Raw genomic sequence first — 22,203 nt, forward strand, 5'->3', positions numbered from 1 at the left:
TTCAAAAGTGCCTTTGTGTCCCTTAAGATGAGGTTCCGAGATGAAAGAGGATTTTAGACCAACGGGAGATCGGCTACGGTCTGAGGGCCAGGGCTGTGTAATCTCTCTACATGCAGTGTGTCAGAGCGCTCTAAAAACGGAGCGCGACAAAACCCGGCCGGGCACAAAGCCCTGCTCTCTCAGCTTACAGCGCCAGAGGAACTCTGGAGGAACTCTCCAGCTCCAACAATGGTGCTCAAAACACTGGATTATCGCCTGATGACATGGCCATCAAAACCAGCCCAGCCAATCTCCACATTCTGGAACAAAAGCATGGAGGAACTTGTGCTTTTAAGGGCTCAAAGCGCTGCCACAACCCAGGCCTCATTCTTTGTTTTTTCAAGGGGACCTGGCGTAGTCGAGCGAAATTGATGCGACAGGCGCAGAAGAAGCGCCCTCTGAATGGAAGCCTGTGACAGTGGCCTTCAGTGGCGCTTGTGGGATTCTCTTCTCGTTCGCATGTGAGAACGCTCGCCAGGGGTCTCAGTGTGAAGCGCTGCAATCACAGAGGGACAATGGGCCGCTCCTGCGCTTCCATTATACAGAATGTGGAGCTCACGGTGCACAGCCAGAGAACGGCGCTAAAGTCAGTACAGTAATGCAGAGATTACAGGCGACTACTGTTATTAGCACATAGTTACGTGAAAGAGATTAAATACAAAATCTCTCACTGTAATGTGCACATCGCACCCAAGCAGGAGGCAGAAGACAGGGGGTCGTGAAAAGAGAAATTGACTGCCAGGATGTGTAGCTGTGAATTTGCTGTCTGGAACTTTCCTCCAACGGATGATATGGCAACTTAATTGAACATAAACGAGTGGAATTATAGTGGATTCTTCCTAATACAGATAACCAAAGAGCAAAACCATATCAATAACAGATAGATAAAAAATTATGTTTTTAAAATGAATAATATGAATGAAAACTCAAGTCTTGTTATGTAGTTGTAGTATTATGTACATTACACGTTTCAGATTTATATCATTTTTATTTGCATTTGTTTTTTTAAATAAAGTAAAATAAATTTAAATAAACATTACAATTTAAATACAAATTTTTGTCAATAATGATAGTTCCTATCAGCAACAATTAATTGGTAAAACCATTATTCTAACTATAAAGCACTGGGACGAAAAAGTGGTTCTTCTTTTCTCGCAATAAAGAAAATGGCTTTATTTTAGGCAGAGAAAGAAACCCTTCATGACCCAAGGTCACAGATTCTGCTCTGCTGCAGCTCGTTCCCTGTCAAAACTTCCGCTTCAACACGAGCTTCATAAAACCTCGATTTATTGGGACACGAAACAGCTGTGAAGCTATTCTGTCCTCCACTACTGACAGTCATTTATTTCCCACCAGCCTCATCACTCTCTCTTTTCACAAGACTGTGTTTCTTTCTCCCTCAGCTTTCCGTTCTTCACCATTTAGCAGTGTTTATGAATAATTGAGATTTGATTCAGGGAGCGAGCGGCGGAGGCAGACAAAATAGTCGACAAGCAACACAGGGAAAGCGACACTATGTGGGCTCAGAAAAGGCCTATTCTCCTGATTCGAAACTTCCTGCTCTTCCTGCCAGCCCGTCCTTATCAACAACAAAAAAAAGAAAAGAAAAAAAAAGAAGACGACATATTTACATTCAAGGCATATCAATGAGAAACTGCTAGGGGTGTAACGATTCATCTACTACATCGATGTATCGATTTATTTTCCTACGATCTAACTACATCGATCTGTGCTCGGCAAGTTGGCCTTCCGGACGACATATATCGATCTAACATCGTTTTAAAAGGTAATCAATCGATTGTATCGATCATAGGAAATAACGCATTGGATTTAAGCACGTCAGACTTTAAATGGATGTTTTTTCTTAGCACTTTTAATGATAAAGGCGTTAAACGTTACTCGATTCAGTCTGCCTATCTGTGACATCATCGCAACGCACGCACCAGCAGCAGCGCTAAGAAAACAAAACAGCATGGCGGATGGCAGAGGAGAAGCCAACCAGCGAGAAATTATCAAGTCACCAGGAGAAAGAGCTAAGTTAGTAACGTGTTACCTGTACTTTCAACCCTTGCTAAATGTTACCTGTGCATTCCTGGGACCAGTGTGCCAGCAGAGCGAGTTTTTAGTACTGCTGGCGACATAGTGAACGCACAGAGAAGTGTTCTGCGGTCAGATCATGTTGATATTTTTGAAAAAGAAATATGTAGAGTCATTGAAGAGTAGTTGGTTACATTTTATCTTTTGTTAAATATTGGGTTTTATTAAACTGAGAGTAGTAGCAGGTTCAGCCAGTTTATTCAAACTGAAGAAATGTTGGTTGCACTTTATTTTTGATATTAATATTGTATTTGTATTATTTTAATGTTGAAAAACAACAGCAAAAGTAACAGGTACACCTACTATTAATTAAACCTGAAGAGAAGTTAGTTGCACTTTATTTTTGATATTAATATTGTAATATTATTATGTTGGATAACAAAAGCAGAAGTAGCAGGTTAACCTACTGTTGAAATGTTGGTTGCACTTACTGTGCTTTTATTGAAAATGTATTGAATATTGAAAATGAGAGCAGAAAAGGTTAACTTCCTGTTAATTCAACCTAAACTGTTGATTGCACTTTATTCAAATAAAATTTGAATGCATTTGCCATTAATTGTTGTTTACTTGTTTGTTTATATCCATAATTAATTGATACCTGATTCCCTTACAAGAAACAACAGGAATCTTGGAAATTTCACCTGCACTGACCAGTATCCAGATATTTATTTCAGTCACACAATTTTTGGCTAAAAAGTTACTGAATCGATTTCAGGTCACTGAATCGTTTCGGATCGTATCGTTCTAAATGAACCAAAATCGTCCTTGAATCGTATCGACAACCTCAAATCGTGATACAAATCGAATCGTTGTTAAAACGAATCGTTACACCCCTAGAAACTGCTATGAAGATATAGTGGAAAATATTTATTCAGCTTCCTCTGTCTGGCTACACGAGCGACTGTGTGGAAATCAAGAGAATATAGAAAGTGTGTCTCTTGCCCCGCCCCCAAACACACACACACACACTTTCAGCCCAAACTCATGCCATTGGTTGAAACTGCTTTGTCAGGATGGTTTACAATGTTTACTTGTATTATTATTATTTCGATACATTTTGATATGTATATATATTTATTTAGTATAATTACTCCATTTATAGTTGTCTCATTGAAAAATACACCAGCTTTAGCCTGAGCTTTTACTCATTAGTAAAAAGAATGTAAACCAGTAAGAGAAAGACAGATGTGAGAGAGTGAGTGAATGGGCCAGAAGAAATGAGCTGGCGCTGGTGAGACAGGCGGAGGAATGAAGGAAGAGACATGGGACAACAGCTCTGCGTGGCAGCTTCTTGTTTCCAGCGCATGGCAATGGTAAAATTACTGCAGCCAAGCTTTGCTAGGCTATAGGCCATGCCATGACAGGGATTAAAATAAATTGCCCAACATGAGCGGTGGGAACGGTGGAAAAACAATAGGAGTAAAAGCATAAATGTCAATTTGGAATGATAAAAGACACAATCTAAATGTGGCAGGAGGAGCCTGGAGACAGAGCGGGGGTAATTGAGCTCCGTGCTATAGAGTTGAGTGTTTACAAAAAGAGAGGGAAAGAGAAAGAGAAGGAGAGAGCTATGAGGTGTCATGATTGGTGGCCAACCACCTTCTGTCTTCCATCCATCCTCAGACTAATTCTCCACGCACCAAACGCCATTTTTTTTGCTTTCAGTCACTCAACAGATCTGGCTAGACGGTATATGACAGCCAACAATATTTCAGAGTGGGAGTATGAGAACCTTGTCAACAACGTGTTCACACTGTCATTTAAAGGTATGAACACAGAACATGTGAACACAGCACTAATATACAAAAATATCTGAAACAGTAATTACAAGACATACATGAAAAAGTGCAAGTGAATTTCATTTGGAACCCAGCGCACTACACAGTTACCGCCCACACTGCCTTTGGAGCTGAGCCAAAAAACATTGCCCTACTGCAGTGGTTCTCAAAGTGTGGGGCGCACCTTCCAGGGTGGGGGGTGGGTGGGGGGGGTGGCGCACAGGTACGGCAGGGACGGGCGCGGCAGATCAGAAGAAAAAAAAAGAAAACAGCCGTTGCAACGGCATTCAAGTGTGTAAATAGCGGTTGGCGCTCAGCCTTTGTAAAGTGGCACTGAACGCCAATTCCACTGAATCATTCTTCAGACTGTTGACATGTCACCGTCTGAACAAGCCCAACAGAAGTTCCTCTCCATAGAAAAGCACCTCTTCAGCGGACGCAATCACATCTTTTAAAGGTTTCAACCAAATTATAATTCCTGGAAATTCAACCAAACATTTATTTATACGCTGCCATTTAATCAGTAAGATTTTCTTTTATTCAGAAAGAATGCATTAAATTTATCAACTATGTTTTTCATATTTCAATCTATTTTAATCTTTCTATTCGTCAAATAATTCTATCAAACAATGTAGCATGGTTTTCACAAAAATATTAAGCAGCACAACAGTTTTCAACATTGCTAATAATAAGAAATGTTTCTTGAGCAGAAAATCAGTATTTTAGAATGATTTCTGGAGCATCATGTGACATTGCACACCGGAGTAATGATGCTGAAAATTCAGATTTGACCTCGGGAATAAATGATATTTTAAAAGATATTCAAATAGAAAACAGTTATTTTAAATGATAGTTGTAATAATATTTACAGTATTACAGTTATTACTGTATTTCTGATCAAACAAATGCAGCCTTGGTGAGCACACAGTATGATGTCAAAAATCTCAAAAACATCTTACGACCCCAAATCTTTGAATGGTAGTCTTTATTAAATTAAACTGATTATCAATAATGTTTTATAAATGTAAAAAATATATATTTTTTTATATTTGGAAGTTGATGGACACAAAAAACTAAAAATACTATTATATCGAATTATCAGTCAGGCATCAGTGGATAATACCTTCACATTATTCAACATCTAAAAAAATCAAAACAGTAAAAGTAAAACCATGACCGTTCATTAGTTTGACAAGAGTAAACAACGAAACTGGCTTTGTGCATGTCAACACTCTTTAATCACAAGTTCTCAAGCTCTCATGTGTAAAGTGTAACGTCTTTCCCACTTTATGACCAGTTAATTATTAATTTTCATGACTTTTTCATAATTTCTTTTGTTATGATGACTCCACAAGGTTTCCTTTTTTTTTTTAAGAGAACACACTCACTAAGAGTATTTTGAGCCAAATAAATAATGTAAAACTAACCATAATTACAACAATTATACTGATCACAGAGCTATCCATTATCTTTCGAGGCCTGCAAATCACACTTTTAAAGTTCCCTGATTTTTACGGGACTGTGGGAACCATCTCAAAATACCATTTGACACATTTCTACTGTTGTACAGTATACCACAGTAATACCACCCATCCCTATTTCCTACAATACACGTTCTTGACATATCAAGTTTTATTGTCAGATACAGTGAGACCAGCTGACGTCTCCCTCCTGTGCTATTGAAGAACTGAGGATCCAAAATGGACAAAAATAGCTCAGTGCTGGACACCAGCTGGCCTTTTTCCTTCTTTTTCATCTTAGTTCTGGGATTTAAAGCTGAAGTGTGTCATTTTTTAGATATTGAAATACGTTCTCCTATTCCAGTTATAGATATATGCATTTTGCAGTTAAAGGGACAGACAGTTCACCTAAAAATGTAATTTTGTCATCATTTACTCACCCTCGTGTCGTTCCAAACCTGTTCTCTCGTCTGTGGAACAAAAGAAGATATTTTGAAAAATGTCTCTTCAAAATATCTTCTTCATTTTTGGGTGAACTCTCCTTTTAATTTTCCCGAAAAGTGTAAACACTATTATTAATATCATATTAATTATCGCTATCCAATCAAGCCTAACACTGTAGCTTAGCCAATGGGGTGAGTTTGGTGTGGGGATATCTGTCAGCCTGACCAATGACTGATGGAAGAGCTGTTTGGAGAAACTGTTTAAAAACAGTCCTTCTTTTTTAGTTTTATAAAATATCTAATAATATAAGGGAGTGAAAGAGAGAAAGAAAGTTCATCGCTATTCTGAACACATTGTTTGGTCACTCTCAGACAGTTGCCTCCACTAATTAGGGAGTAATAACATCCTACTCTGATTACAAATGTCACCCAAACGCATCCTCAACACGTTCACGAATGCATCACAATTACATTCATTATATCGCTAATGTTTAGGTCGCCTAATATACAATTTATTCAGATGCTTGACTGACACAAATGAAACGTTTTATTTGTTTTATTTGTCTCACAGTCGAGAAAGGAGAACTCAAACATTCAAGTCATAATACAAACATCCACCAATTTCCTTATTACCCCCCCCCCCCCCCACACGCACACACACGCACACACACACACACACAGTCAAGACACTCCAGAAATAGCAAAAAAGCGCAACACAGAAACCACATATGAATAATTTATCTGCGGCATTAGCACGCTAAGAGCGAAGCTCTTTCCAGGAGCAGCGAGCGTCGAGCCGCACAGAGGGCTGAAAACTGGGTGAACAGGATGACTCGACAGGGAGAGGATGACAGAGGACGGAAGGACAGAGAGGAAAGTACGAGAGCGGCACAGAAACTCTGGCGGGAAGGGTGGAGGATGATTGAGGGAACGGCTGAGGGAGAGAGGGACGGGAAAAAGAGCAAGTGAACTGACAAGACAGGTCTCCCAGAAGCACGTTAAGCTCTGGTTCCCGAGCACACCTCGCCCATGTGGATGACACCTCAGAGACTGAGAGGCTTGAGCACGACCCGTCTCACTGCAGCATAATCACACACACATGCACGCGGAGGAGAAGAACATCAGTGCATACCAATTACTCTTGCTTCAGGGGTGGGAGGAACAGGGCCGCAGTGAGCATTGCTGCCACCTCAGACCTGTGCTGTATGTTGAACAGCTTGTCATAGCCGTGCTGATACAACATATCAGTATTGACAAATATCAGTATTAAACAGAGTATTTTATGGATAATGTATTTATTTACTTCACTCCTTTTCAGTGCTAGGTATAAAAATTACAAAATTATTAATCTGGTCCACTGAACATTATGTATCATAGAAATGTTGGCAGATATAATAGCATTTTTATTACAGCCAATTCATTATTATACAATTATTAATATTAACAACTAGTATGATGGTTGCTTATCAACACCACTTTTTCGTAAATAAAATATAATAATATAATATATGCATGATTATTAAAACCTTTTTTATTATGCCTATATTTGATAATGATGAAATAAACTCTTTTTTAACAACCAGGCATATTTTTGATTTAACTTCCTTTATAAACCAGTTTTTTGTTGTTGTTGTTGTTTTTTTTTTTTTTTACAAATCAACCATTATAGTTATTGTCTAAAACATAAAAAAAAATTTATCAGCTATCATATCTGCCAAATGAACATTAAAAAAAGATTAGTCAACACAGAGATGATGCTGTTTCCTGTGCTCATGGCAGAGTCCTGCACAGCTCCTGTTTGGTAAACCCGCACTCGCCTCGCACCCGCAGTACACCCGACCCGTTATCCGACAGCAACACTAATTTAATTCCGTACCCGAATGAAATTGACCCGAACCACACTCCCATGAAATCTACATCAGGTAGACAAACATTATTTATTTTCTCATGTAACACAAGAAATCAAACCAACATGGCATTCTGAATTCATGCATTTAAGAAAAATAGACACGCATCCTCCTAACATGGTGGTAATTAACAGAAAAAAGATGAGAATGTGCATCCGCCGTGTAAACAATACAACAGTTTTGCTTTGATAGGATAGGACAATATTTGGCCGAGATACAATTATTTGAAAATCTGGAATCTGAGGGTGCCAAAAAAATCTAAATATTGAGAAAATCACCTTTAAAGTTGTCCAAATTAAGTACTTAGCAATGCATATTACTACTATATTTTTTAATATATATTTACGGTACAAAATATCTTCATGGAACATGATCTTTATTTAATATCCTAATGATTTTTGGCATAAAAGAAAATTCTATCATTTTGAACCGTACAATGTATTGCTGGCTATTGCCACAAATATACCCGTGCGACGTATGACTGGTTTTGTGGTCCAGGGTCACATATACAGATAGCAAGCAAAGATCCCTCTCTTAATGACTGAAGCTGATAATCACTTCAGTTGCAGCACAATTGCTCAACAATGCAAATCACGTTGTAATTAGAAACATTTGACAGTCTTCAGACTACAAAGTGCCAACACAAATAAGCAGGGGTCCATTTGAAAGCAGTCAGTTGGTACTGAATTGAGTCAAAATAGCCTCTTGGCTACTGGACCCACAGTCCGCCCATGCCTAGATTCCCGACCGCACCGCAAATGGCAACGTAAATATTATTCCACCAATTACATCAAATATTATCGGTTCACAGCGGGTACCCACCCGCATGCGGGACTCTGCTCATGGTGAACTGTGATAATTCACGCTTGCTTAGAGCTGACCGGGATTAAAATTTTCAGAGGAGGAATATAACAGTTCTGCATGATCACCTGTATATTAAATGTCTGCAAGTGTTTCACATGCACACACTCAGGAGTATTATAACTGTCCGGTGTCATATAATGAACCTTCATTATGAAAGGATTAGTGAATATAAAAAGCAAACATCTGAGGTATATAATCACACCTATCTTAAACAAAGATAGGCCTATAATTCCACTTCTATAAAATGATGACCCATTTCAGAAGCCACTGCAGATAAAATATGATCCATATTATTTCTGCTATGCTGACTGATAAAAAGGATTTTCTCATTCTGCATGTTTTCAAAGACTCCTAGTTAATTAACACTCTTAACTTAAAAAGGTGTCAAAGCTTGATGCTAACATATTTTAACTGGAATCACCACAGCCTTCATAATTCAACTAAACAGATGCTTGTTTGTCTGCTAGGTTGTGCAGAACCCAATATATCTTTCCCATGATCCTGCATCGTATGTATTAACAAGAGAAAGTAGGGAACACAATATTTTTCAATCTGATCCAATAAATTTCACTAATTTAAGAAATGATTTTCTGTGCAGAAATAAATTAAAAACTAACTAATATTATGATATTCATGTGGTAAATAATTACAATCTCACGCTATTTGATTAATTGCCTAGTTGTAACAATTATTTGAATATAATTATAAAGCATTCTTCTAAAAATCCAGTTGCTTTGATCATGCCAGTGAAGTATCTACTTAATGTATTACAACAGATTAGAGTACAATAGGTTAAGCACACACAGGGAAAATGTTTTGAATGGAAAATGTGTCGATATAAACTGCTTCTACTGAGCAAAAAGTATCACTAATTCAAACCAACTAGGTACAAAAAAACATATAAAACACACACACACACACAAATTAATTAAATGCATGCATGTGGTATGAGAATATAAAACAAAAAATTGTGGGGAAACAACAACAACAACAAAAATATAATTAATACTCTGTATTTAAATAAAGCTTTAAAGCAGATAGATTGAGAAATTTGTCCTGTTTATCATGGTTTGTTTACAGACACACACACACACACACACACACACACACACACACACACACACGCACAAACAAAATAATTAACTGACCATCCAATACGATTTATACTAAATAAAATAAGTAATTTTATATTCACATAATAACATTAATGTAAATGGATATCAATGTCATTTTTAAATAATATTAAGCATTGCAAAGCAAAAGCTTTCACATTTAATTTAAGAAACAAATTTTACAAAAGTCAAGGACGTTTTTTGTGGTGGTGGTGGTGTCAAAAAAGTTTAGATTAATAATAAAATTGAACAAAAGAAGAGGCACTACGTTTTAGTTCAAGAGGTAACGGAAAACAGGAGGACTGTCAGTACAAGCGTATGGCGAGAAAGCGCTAAAGAGAGAGAGTGGGAGAGAGCACAAAGAGCTGTGGCGGGCCAAGGGTGTCAGGCTAGAAGCGTCTCAGATCTCTTTCCCGTGACAGACTACTAACTGCACTCAAACACAACACCCATTTACACATTTAGACACCTGTGCCAAATGGCCATGCTTTTTATAATAGAGCATATTCCAACAAAATGTCAAATATATTTGTAATTTAATATTGATATATTTGTTGTTTTTACAACTGTTGGATGGGTGTAAAATATGATATGAGCCAAGCGCTTAAATATTTGTGATCAAAAGAAGCGAAACGTTCACCTGACCTCAGCTGAACGCTTCTGACCAAAAATGGTTGTGTTCTGATTGGCTCTCTAACAGCAGGGCGAAACAATGCTTGAATGCAAATGCAAACACGGACAGTTTGTGTGACCTCCTTTAAAAAAAAAAGAGCAAAAACTCTGCACGGTAATAAAAGATACAACCAAGACTGCACTTGTAACGAGAATAACACTGTTTGGGATTTGTAGAATTAATTATTAGCTGCAGGGTGCATGAAACCTTTGAAATCGAAGAGACATTTAGAAATAATTTATAAAATGTGAAATTTTTCCATCCAGCATTGGTAGGGTTAATCATGTTGTATACAGTAATACGATTACATTTCAACATTACATTTTAGGTAAATTTACTAAAATTAAATACGCCATCTAATTTATAAATACAGATATCTACACTGTAAAAAATAGGGCACAATGTACTATGTTAATTTGACGGATTTTTACATAATTCTTTTTTGCAGATGTTTTACTTCATTGCGGTTTGTTTTAGGGTTAACGGAAATGTCCGTAAAAATTACTGTATAATGTCTGGGTAATAAGCTGCCAGCACCTTCTGTTATTTTATAGATTTATTTTTTTTACAGTGTAGATAATACAACTAATACAACAGATTCCTATTTTTTTTTTTAATAATAGTCCGGGACTGTGAGAACCAAAATAATTATTAAGTTGTGCATGAATAATTATTTTATTTTGAAATAAAAAAAATTCTTAGCCTCTGAAATGACTGCTGTTATGTTACCAAAATGAATAATGAATGATAATATCATTGCTTAGTTGTCATTAACCAGCACAATCCCTTTTGATTTCTTGTTCTGTTTTACTTGGAACATGTTCCATTATATAAGTTATGAACACAGCTTGATGTTGAACAGGCTAATAATAAACCTAATCTAGTTTACACCCAATTCGTAAAATCTGGGTTATGGCAACGAGGCAGCCTTGTACAGGACGGTTCAGTGGCTGAGAGAGATGATGGAAGGGTGCTGGATATGATGGGAGAATGCGGTGGCAGCGCAGTGAGACGCTCTTACCGATGGTGGGGGGCTGTGCGCGAAGCAGGTAGGAGTTGGGGGAAAACTCGTCGTCGGGAGGGGGGTCCAGTATGGCATGGGATGAGCCGTTGTCCAAAAGGGGCATCTGACACTCCCTGATGGAGATGGCGGCCTGGTGCAGGGGGGCGGAGGGGGGAGGAGGGGCTGGGGGGAGCAGACTGGATGAAGGCGTGGGAGGGAGGGGGCGACCTGAAGGACACACACACACACACACACACACAGTGGGAAAAGTGTGTTACTTTATGGAGTGATATCGGTGCTGTTTGATGAAATTCCAACAAGCTAAAGCGAATCACAGCCATTTTTTTTCCCATTTCACAGTTAGACAAAATAATTTAATTCACACAAATGGTTTGTGTCTCTAACACCAATGACTGATTGCAGCCTATTGAAATAGTTGTCTATGAGTCTATCAATACTGAAAGACGCTACAATGTGCTCAAGGAGACTGAAAATACTGAGAAAGAAGTGCATGTAAACTTTTGAATAAGATAATTAGTTTCTATTCAAAGTGCAATTCTTATGATTCCTCTTATTTATTTATTTTAAAAAAGGAACTAAGGAGCAGGACTGTACAATATGTGCAGCATAAATCCAACAGGAATGATTTTAGACAACAACACCCTCTGCTTCTGAACTGTCGCAGAAGACATTTTCTTTCACATCTGTTTGTGCTCTGGATTTTCAATCTCTGCACAAAGTAAACTCTGACACGAGTTCTACAAAAACGAGACAGCCAGACAAAAGAAAACATAAATGAAAACTCAGAAATGGAGCATTGAAATACAAGGTAGAGATACTAGCAGCTTGTAGAATAAATACCAAATTGAAAAGAGAGAATTGTGAAGCTTTTAGATGCTCCAAAAAAAAAAAATGTTTTCTGAAAGGAGGTCAGCTTTGATGTGCCTTTTAAATTAATGAACAGGCCTCATACAGATAGAATATACTGACACATGGTGTGTATCGTATGCAGTCGGAATGCGCAATATATATCTTGAAATATATCACAATATTTATGCATTTGCTCTTCATTGGCCCAAAGGATTTTTTTTTTTTCAATAAAAGGAAGCATTTAAACCAAACAAGCACTGTAAGTCTAGAAGTAGATATCAATAATTTAAGAATGTATGTTTAGGAAGGAGTAAGGTAAAAAAGGAGTAAGGTAAAAAAAAAAAAATTTGTTAAAAAAATAATCAAGCCATGTTTAGTGAATTTTATCACTAAATGTATAGAAAAAATGCAATAATTTAAATTTAATTATGCGCATCCCTATAAAAACACATTGTAATAATCAAAAACATTTACGTACAAAAACAACTTAAAAAAAAAAACGTTTTTATTGCAAAGATCTCTGAATCAATCAACTAATTCATGTTTTAACAGCTGAGATGCTATCAATAGTCATCATATTGTAAAACTAGTCTAATGTCACATTCCAAGAAGCTTAATGGCCAAATCAAAAACTATAAAATAATCACAATAATGAGTAGGATGGTTAATTTTATATTGCTAACAGAATCATTATGAATGTATTATGAATCTTCAATACGACATCAAGCTTTAAAATGCTGCAGTGGTTTTCTCATTTGGCTGGCCATGGTGATGACACAACAAGCAGAGAAAGGGATTCAGATATATGATCAACCCATCAAGCACATGCTGGCTTTGTGATTGGGAGCAAGGCCAGCTGATATATTCTGGACATTTTACCACCCCATGCTATCTGCACTCGTGTGTAGCCAACAGTCAAAAGAACTGCTGTGCCGGAGTGGAACTGTGTCATCGGGGCTCTCCATGTCATGTCTACGGTGACTAAATTAATCAATTCCCCTCTCTGTGTCTATGACACCATTCATCCCTGCTGTGGACATCACACACACATCTTTGTGGGGACTCTCCATAGATGTAATGGTTTGTATACAGTACAAACTGTATATTCTATCCCCTTACACTAACCCTACATCTAAACCTACCCATCACACAAAACTTTCTGCATTTTTACATGTTCAAAAAACATCACTTAGTCTGATCACAGATATTGCCATCTATCTTTGTTGGAACATTTTGTCCCTATAAAGTAGGGTTTACCAAGATGCACACACACACACACGCACTACAAATGTAATAGCTCTCATTCACTAATAGTTATGAACAAGTGCTCTTTCTTACAGCTGTGTAAATGTCCTCACACAGAAAAAACAGGCACATTTGTTTTTACCCTATTTCTAACATTTATGAATATCGACTACTTAATATAGGGAAGTTAATATTTATCACGTTCACAGTTCTCTAATGTCAATGTCACATTGATATGCAGGTAAAACAATTTTTTTTTAAATTTTATTTAAATAAGTGTTTTATTTTGATTTGTTCATATTTTAAAATAATTTATTTTCATTCCGGTTATGAGTAATGAATTATTATCCAGCTTGGGAAATCCTGGCATTTTTAAAGAAAATAATAAGCGATTACGTCAAACTACACAATATGGTTCTATTCCATTCTTTTATATCAGATTTTTTTATATCAGGACCTGTACATATACGTGGTCACAGTGATTTTTGAGAGGCAAGACATGTTCCGGGATTAATGTATTTTGATCAGCAGGAAATGAATAACACTGATGTAGAAGCACCTAACCCTGGTTGTAAGTCTAAACTTGACATAAAACTGTAAACTTGTCCCTTATTAAATCTGATTGGTCGACTGGAATGTTGTACTTGGTGAAATCACGTTCACCGCGTATACATGCCTTGCCCCGCTGTGATTATGATTTAACATCCTTTTTGAGTGGGCAAGAAAGAGAAAATCTGCAGTGGCACTTTATTGTCTACCATCAAAGGTGGAAAGATGGGAGAGGACGCAGTCAGACTGTGGGAAAAAGAGTGACAAATCACACCGTAACAAGTGCAATTTATCACTCACCACACTCGCCCTTTCTCCTTTATCTGCCGGGTACACAGAGCAAACACCTGTGGCAGACCAGGAGACGAGCACACACAAACAAGCACTGCAAACCACACACTCACACACAGGCGAGCTTGCTGCCTTTCACTGTCCTCTGTGAGTGTGAGTTGGCAGGTCTTTAAGCTGGAGTGCAGCGGTTAGCTCTGTTTCAGGACTGATCCTCTCAGGCAAACAGTGCAACTCCTGCACAATCCTTCTTACTCGTTCTCCATTTCCCCCCTCTCTTTCTTCCCAACCCTGTCCTCTGTTGCACTGTCTCTCATATTCCCTCTTGATCTGCTGCATCTGCGTTCACAATGGGTTGGTCAGTGACATTTGCGAAGATTTATCATGTCTGTGTCCAACATAACAAACAAAGGCAAAGTAGGGCCATGTGCACGGGGGGGGTCGGGGATGGGGTGGAGATGCGGGTACAGCGAGTGTGCGTCTGTGTCACACGCACAAAATGGGGGGAATCATAAGTCATGCATCAAACCAAGCAACACATGAGGCCAAACACAAAACACATTTTTATTGCCAAGATTATCTCACAGAACACAGACAAAGCCTTCAAACTTCAAAAATAACACATCAACTGTAACAAGATGAAACACAATTATCTAACTTTAATTGGTCAGGTTCATCACAATAAACTTAATAATGCCATTTTGCCTATAAAATGCAGCTCCAAAGTCACAGAAAGGAACACAAAATAACTCCCAAAGTAATAGAGTTATGGAATGGGATCTGTGCTTGACGGCCTATAGAGGTTTTATAGCTCAAAAGATTTAACTGAGTTCTACTTTATATTTAATATACGCCTACGCACCAACTTAATGTCAGATTTTAAAATCCCTAAACACTGGTTCAGAACATCTTAAACAAATTCATCTTACAAAATGGAATTTCAATGAAAGTTCAAACTTAAACACATATTGTACTGGTGGACCATCTTTCTTAAAGGGACAGTTCAACCAAAAATGAAAATTCTATCAATTTACCCTTATGTGGTTCTAAAACTTTCTAATGAATAAATACAAAATAATAATAAATAAATAAATGTGTGTGTCTAGCCAATTTTGAAAATATGTCGTTTTGTACATCCCTAATTAACCTGAAGCAAAATCTTTATGTACTCTCATTGCTGTCTAAGCAAATCGATTCAGATACTGTATTGTAAAGATCCTATTTCAGTTTTTCCCTAAAGGAAAGCTATAAAAAGCAAGTGGAAATGTAGGTGGAAGAAGCAAACTGGGATGATGGAGGACAGCAAATTTGGCTTTGAACATCCATAAAGAAAATGATTGAGCACCGTATCAAAACTATAAATGTTAAAATACGGTAGCGGGTAGAGCGCAGAAGAAAACTGCTGCGAGTCCTCTCAAAATCTTTTGACAGTCTGAATGTCAGAAACAAACACAATGGCCAGCTGGAGAATCAGTCAGCTGGTTTTTCAGCTGGACGAAATCATTTTTGGGTAACCTCTTGAAAAGTGCAGTAGTTCCCATGGTGACTAGGCACCTGTGGTTTGTAGATAAATCTGAGAGAAGTGGAGTGGGCCGCATTACGCTCCCTTGATAAAACCTGTAAGCGATAAGTTCAAAGCAGCACGGTGCTTCAGCCTCCTGAATCGTTGTGTGTGGGGGTAATTATGGAGACTTTAATAAACTTAGAATATCTAGAGAAAAATGAACTGCTTATGCCAAACACATGCAAAAATATCAATAGCTGTGCAGGTGTGTTTGAGGATTTCTCTTTTCTTCTATAGCTTGGTTGAAAACAGGTGTGGGAGCTACCTTTTCATCTCACCGTCTGTCTCGACCCAGCTGTGCGTTTCCTCGTTTCTCTCTCAGTCTGTTTGCTTACAGTGATTCTCCATTTGAGTGTCGTATAGGATGCAGCAGAGCTCTTTACTGCCCAATGCCTGTTTTCTGTGTAATAAATCTCAGCCTTGATCCTGGGAGATTTCGATGATCAACACGCATTCACAAAAGGCCTTATCAATAACAGTCAAACTCCCATCGAATCCTTAAATCCTTGAAAACTCTAATGGTCCAACATCATGAACTGATTAAAGCCACAAAAAAATTGATTTTAAAAGTCCAGCGTCTATGAACACAAATGCTCTTAAAAAACAGACAACCTCAAGTCAAGTCCAACTATATATTTTGTGTTTTGCTGTCGTTTCAGTGATAAAGGAATTAAGAGAACAGACTGGAAATGATAGGCAGAAGCCAGATTTGAACTCGCCTGAATATGTACACGTGACACTGCGCAATATGTTGCTGCAAATGCATGACCCACCAGGCTGCGTCTCTAACAGTTCTTTGCTTCTTACTTGATCTAATGCACTCTAACAGTATGTGATAGTTGGCAATAATGTGATATGACACTGATGTCACTGAGATTTGACCCTTTCTCTTTAAAGCACGGGGGGACAGTTTGCTTGATGGGAGTGGCTCTCTATTTTGGGGAACAGCACAGTTCGGGGGCACATGAGATATGACATTATAGCTCTATTCAAAAAACCTAGAGAGCTGCCTACGGATGCAGTATTTTAAGACATCATAGGCACGCTTCTGACATTGCACACATTTAAAGGCTCAGCTCTTGTTTTGTGCAATGTTGAGGACCCAACTACTAGACTACTTACACACTAGCGTTAAAAGATTGTTAGGATTTTTTAAATGTTTTTGAATTAAGACAAAAACTTAATAAAAACTTATGTTCACAAAGGCTGCATTCATTAGATCAAAATACAGCAAAAACAGTATAGGGCTGGGTGATATGATATACATTATTGTATATCGACAATGTCTCGCAGGTATTGCAATGTCAATTATAATAGTCAGTTACCAGACAATCATTGACAATTTTGGGGAAAAAAAGACATATATTTCACATAGCCCCATAGTTACCATACACATTTTTTACATGCAACAGCATGAATTTAATATTTTCTAGACTTGTAGTTAGTAGGATTAGGAATAGAAAATCGATTCCAATTCTGGAATCGGATTGGCCTTCTTAAGGTCAGGAATCAGATACTTGTTAAAACAACTAACGATTCCTGTGTGTGCATTTTAATGTGATTTAAAAAAAATTAAGCTCAAGAAGACACGAAAGAGAACACTTCTGTACTTCTGCGCTGTTTTCTGTGCTGCACACACATCCAAAGCACGCACAGAGAGACGCCTCTCATATAATGCACGGACAAACACACGCAAAATTATGTCAAAATATCCCCATAAATCAGGGCCGTAACCACCAGAGGCATTGAGGGGGACAAGTCCCCCCAATAATTGGAAATGACTAAATTTACATTTTAGGCTGGTCTGCCTCAGCAGTCTAACAGCTCTCGTCGATGTCAAAATGATGGCCAGTCATAAAGAAGGTGGGGCTAAATGTTCACTGAAGAGGAGTGTGAATTCCAACGCAACACTTTTAGTTTTTACAATGTAAGAGTGCATGCATGGTTAGATATAAGTAGCTAAACATTTAACATTTTAAAACTATTTTACAATGGATATGTTTAACGACCCACAGTAACACACAATGATGCAAACTACTCTAATGTAATTTTGCCATTTTGAATTGGAAATATGCAATCATTTAAATTATGTCATTCATAACTGAATGTGACGAGACAAGAGACTCATCATTGTACATTTTTTATTTGACATTTTTGACATATTAGACGTACTAACAAGAGTGAATGTGTGCATATTTGCTATAATTCGACTTAGGACTACTTTTACCATGTAAAGTTATTTCTGGCTCCTGATACACTGTGCTGCAACGTTGCACCTGCGGCAACTATAAAGTTTAGTATAGCGCAATACATACTGCCTCAAAGCAGTTTTACAGAAAACAATTCCCTACTGCCCATAAGAAAAAACAGACTCAGCTGGGGAGCCCATCCTCGTCTGGCAAAGCACAAATAACAATAAATGTATGTATAATACTTTAATGAATAAATTAGTTAAAATATTAGCTAGACAATTTTTACGTTGTGAGTATATTGACTGATTTATAGTCTTTTAAGTCAATCCTATAAACCGGCCTTATTCAGTGAATCATGCTTCTCTGTCTGGCTGGTATAGTCTGTAGTTGTCAGCAGATGTCGCTCCCTATAATAATTTATAGTCTTTAAAATCCATTCTAAAATGACTGGAGGAGATCCAGGCTGTGGTCTGTGAAGCATCCATAATATAGCTAGAATGCTATGACTAATTTTAAAATTCTATATTATAGTGTCAAAATAAATGAAACACTAAAACTAAAACCATTTAGGAATCCTGACACTACAGTATGAAAAGGTATACTCTGTAGAAGATTACATTGAATTGTTATTAAATTAGTAGCTATTTAAAGATTAACTTTAAGTAAGTGTTGGATGACTGTCAAGGTTGTCTAAATATAAAAATATCCCTATCAGCCAGTAGGCCTACTGATGAATTAAAAAAAAACTCTAAATGTTAGCCAAAAATAACTAAAGATGCCCAAAAAGGTATCAACATATTGTACATTCCTAGTTAAAGTACTGAAAGGTTTTGAAATCCCCATAATTAGATGCTGTGAAACTCAGGCTTCTTGCTTGTGGTTTAAGCAAAGCTTTCAAGTATGTTTCACTGATTATATTCTGCAAGCTACAGTATTAAGATACATGGTAATATCAGTACTTATCATTCAATCTGGACAAGTTTATCATAAAAGAGAGTCTGCTTGTGAACTGCTGAGTCTGCTCTCATATAACACAAAGCAGCACTTAGGACTTCTTTTCTGTCATCAGCTTTTGGCTCTCCTACGAGCATGAATAACTCACTGCACCAACCCAGCGACTACAGCAGCCTTTGACATCTGCAATATTCTTACGATATTCTTAACTGGTGTCGCGACAGAACAAAAGTGGCCTACTTTTTTCACCATCTCCTCCATTTTTTGCTTCTTTCTCTAAAGCTTCCTCCCCTCTCCTCTATAGAACATCCTCCCACCGATACGCCTTCCCATGTCTCGAATCTTAAGAACTCTGCAGCCTTGCCAGGGATCAAAGAGGATGAGTTTCATCCAATGAGAACGCGCCTCTCCGCATGACAACACTTGGCTCGTTCCAATCAGCTCGCATCATTTTTCCTTCTGCTTTCTGTCTGTCTATCTGGATCACTGGCATAACAAAATGCGATTTATTAGTATTCACTCTCACATTGCCTCAAATGTTAACAAGGACGTGTTGTTTTTTTTCCTATTTAGCAGTTTATTTTCTGAGCATCACAAACGGTGAGGCACTTCTAATCCATAAGTAGGGATTACTAAATTTAACTGAAGCCTTTGAAGTTAGTGCACTAGATTTGGTCACAGACACACCATATTGCAGAGAGTTTTTCACAGCAGGTCTCAGCGGTAATGAGTTTATGAATCGGCGGCCTCGCAGGATGAGATTATCAACGACACAACGTCTTCATTAATATTTGTCTCAACCAAAACGGAATATTGCACTTGTCATTTCGAACATATTGCATAAATATCACACACACAAACATCAGCGAGAGGCTCACCCACTGAATGGACCATTCCTAAACTTCTCAACTGCTATAACTGGAGAAAGAAGTGCTGTCTAAGTGATGAATTATTGAAATAAGCTGTTCCTAATCTAATGGAGATTGGGGTTGTTCTAGTGCTGGGAGGCAGATGTCAGTCAGAGCTGACACATGTGACAGCTGTGTGTGCCAGTGTCCAGAGGCGATAAGAAGGGCCCAGGGGAACAGCTGTCTAAGGTCATTAGTGAGGAGAGGGCTAGTGGGCAGGGTGGTCCACCCTGTATCAGGCTGGACACTGTGGGGCTGTGACCGTTGACACGTGGGTTGGGCAAAGCTTTGAGTCCAGTAAGGATGAGGAACAGTGCACTGACTGAGGCAAACTCGGCAATGCTTTGCATCATCAGACCCCGAGGAGAAGAGCAGCGGCTGTTGTTCAGCACAGCTCCCCCTATAGAGTATCAGTGCTGGGACTGATGCAACTCTTGTACAGCAAGGGAGCTATCACAACACACACATGCACATTCACTTAAAAAGCAAAAGCAAAAACGCTTTCAATTCTGAAGCACACTTTTCTGAAGCATGTTAAGCATTTATTTTAAGCTCTGGCCACCTAGTTACTGTTGCTTACAAGTTATATAAAACACCATTCAAAACATTTCCCATAAGAAAGAACAGGAGAGTGTGATTTTCAGTAAATGAGAGTTCAGTGTTCATAAAGAGGTAAAAAAAAAACACGGATTAGCTATTTTTCTTACATGGGCTGGGATGAATAGTAGCATTTCAAAGTATTTTTATCTGCCCTGATTCTTAAAAAGGAATTGTTAAATTGCACAGAAACATGCAGATCAGAATCAAGGCACTTACAGTCAAATAAAAAGAAAAAGGCTTGATTTAACTGCAATTTTAAGTGAAAATATTTCTGTTCTTAACACTAGGCTTCCACTATTGTGAAGTATGTAGTTCCAGTCAACACTTAAATTAGTAACATTCATTTACCTTGAAACATATGTAGAGTAGGGCCGGGCAGTATGACGGTATCGTTACCATGGTATAAAATGTCTCTAAAATCGTTAGAGATATCGCGGTATGTAAATATATAGCACTACTGACACTTCAGAGTAGGGCTGTGTGATATGACGATTTATATATTGCATGGACAAAATAAAAAGTGTATCGTTTCAAATTACGTTTATTTCGTGGTGTCGCAAAATACATTGTTTACTGCAATACTTTTTTCATAATTTGGATGAAAGAAACGTGAATAACAGCATGGCGAATGAAGGGGAGACAAAACCGGGTGGCTCCGAGCAGGAGTCTGTGTGTGTGTGTGTGTCACAATGCATCAGCGCAGGAGCTCAATACAATGATACACATCCGATGGTCTAAAATTGCTTGAATGTCCAAACTGGCAAGCCTTAAAACACATACACTTGACAAAGTTTAGTGAAGACGCAAGTGAAAGTGATCTGGCTTCAGGCCTTGCGCATTGTCAGAGACACGACACGGCTCTGTGTCACAGAAAACAGCTCGCGAGCAATGAAGTTTCATTTTTTCCATATTGATAAAATCACTTGAATGTTCAAACTGGCAAGCATAAAATTGACAAACTTTTTCGAGGACGCTGTATGTGTGTGTTGACTCTGTGTTTGAGTTCACGTCTGTGTTGCTTCCATGCCACTGACTGGACGGGGCAGAGTCACGTGACTACACGCACTGTAGTATGTTTTTAAGCGGAAAGTATTAAAGGAGCTGTATGTAGGACTGTGGCCAAAACTGGTACTGCAATCACTTTCAAATTACTGTAGAGCGGTGTATCCCCTCTCCCCCTCCCCTGACTCGAGGTTGCCAGCTAGGCTGCAGGATGCAGCAGGAACGTAGGCTGCTACAAGGAGCTTTCAATGGCAAGTGACGTGTCGTACACAGTAAGTTTTTTTTCTTTCTGTTAATTATGTTTATGCTTCAAGAGCGATGTTTTGTGAAGTAATTATGAATCGCAAAAATTTACTAATGGCGATTAGCCAAATATAATCGTAAATATGAACGCTTGTATGTGACAGTACATTCCCACATGAAAAAATACTATAGTAAAATTACAGCAAAGCTAAATAACATTAGCAATGGTCATACAGGTCCACTTGCAGCATGTTTTGTCCACTATATATGCGAAGAACGAATGAGGAATAATTTTTACTGAGGTAACGTTAGGCTACAGTCTCAAATACGTTTTCACATTGCCATATATAGGCGTGCTAATGTTGTTTTCCTCAGCGTCCCAGCATAATGACAGAGAAAAGGGCTCTGATAA

General features: G+C 38.0%; 1 protein-coding gene across 2 annotated transcripts in view; it reads right to left on the reverse strand.

Annotated features, from left to right (window-relative positions):
* tenm2b (teneurin transmembrane protein 2b) overlaps window positions 1-22,203 on the reverse strand; it is a gene marked incomplete at its 5' end in the record, with an annotated part of 256,725 nt that overhangs the window by 83,144 nt on the left and 151,378 nt on the right. Inside the window, one exon of one of the 2 annotated variants that reach the window (XM_079834802.1) lies at window positions 11,395-11,604. The exons of the other annotated variant lie outside the window; for it this stretch is intronic. Coding sequence (XP_079690928.1) covers window positions 11,395-11,604 — 210 coding nt within the window. The remainder of the gene's footprint in view (window positions 1-11,394; window positions 11,605-22,203) is intronic. 2 annotated transcript variants of the gene reach the window in all.

Source organism: Gobio gobio, assembly GCF_949357685.1.
Source record: "Gobio gobio genome assembly, chromosome: 14".
Lineage (NCBI taxonomy): Eukaryota > Metazoa > Chordata > Actinopteri > Cypriniformes > Gobionidae > Gobio > Gobio gobio.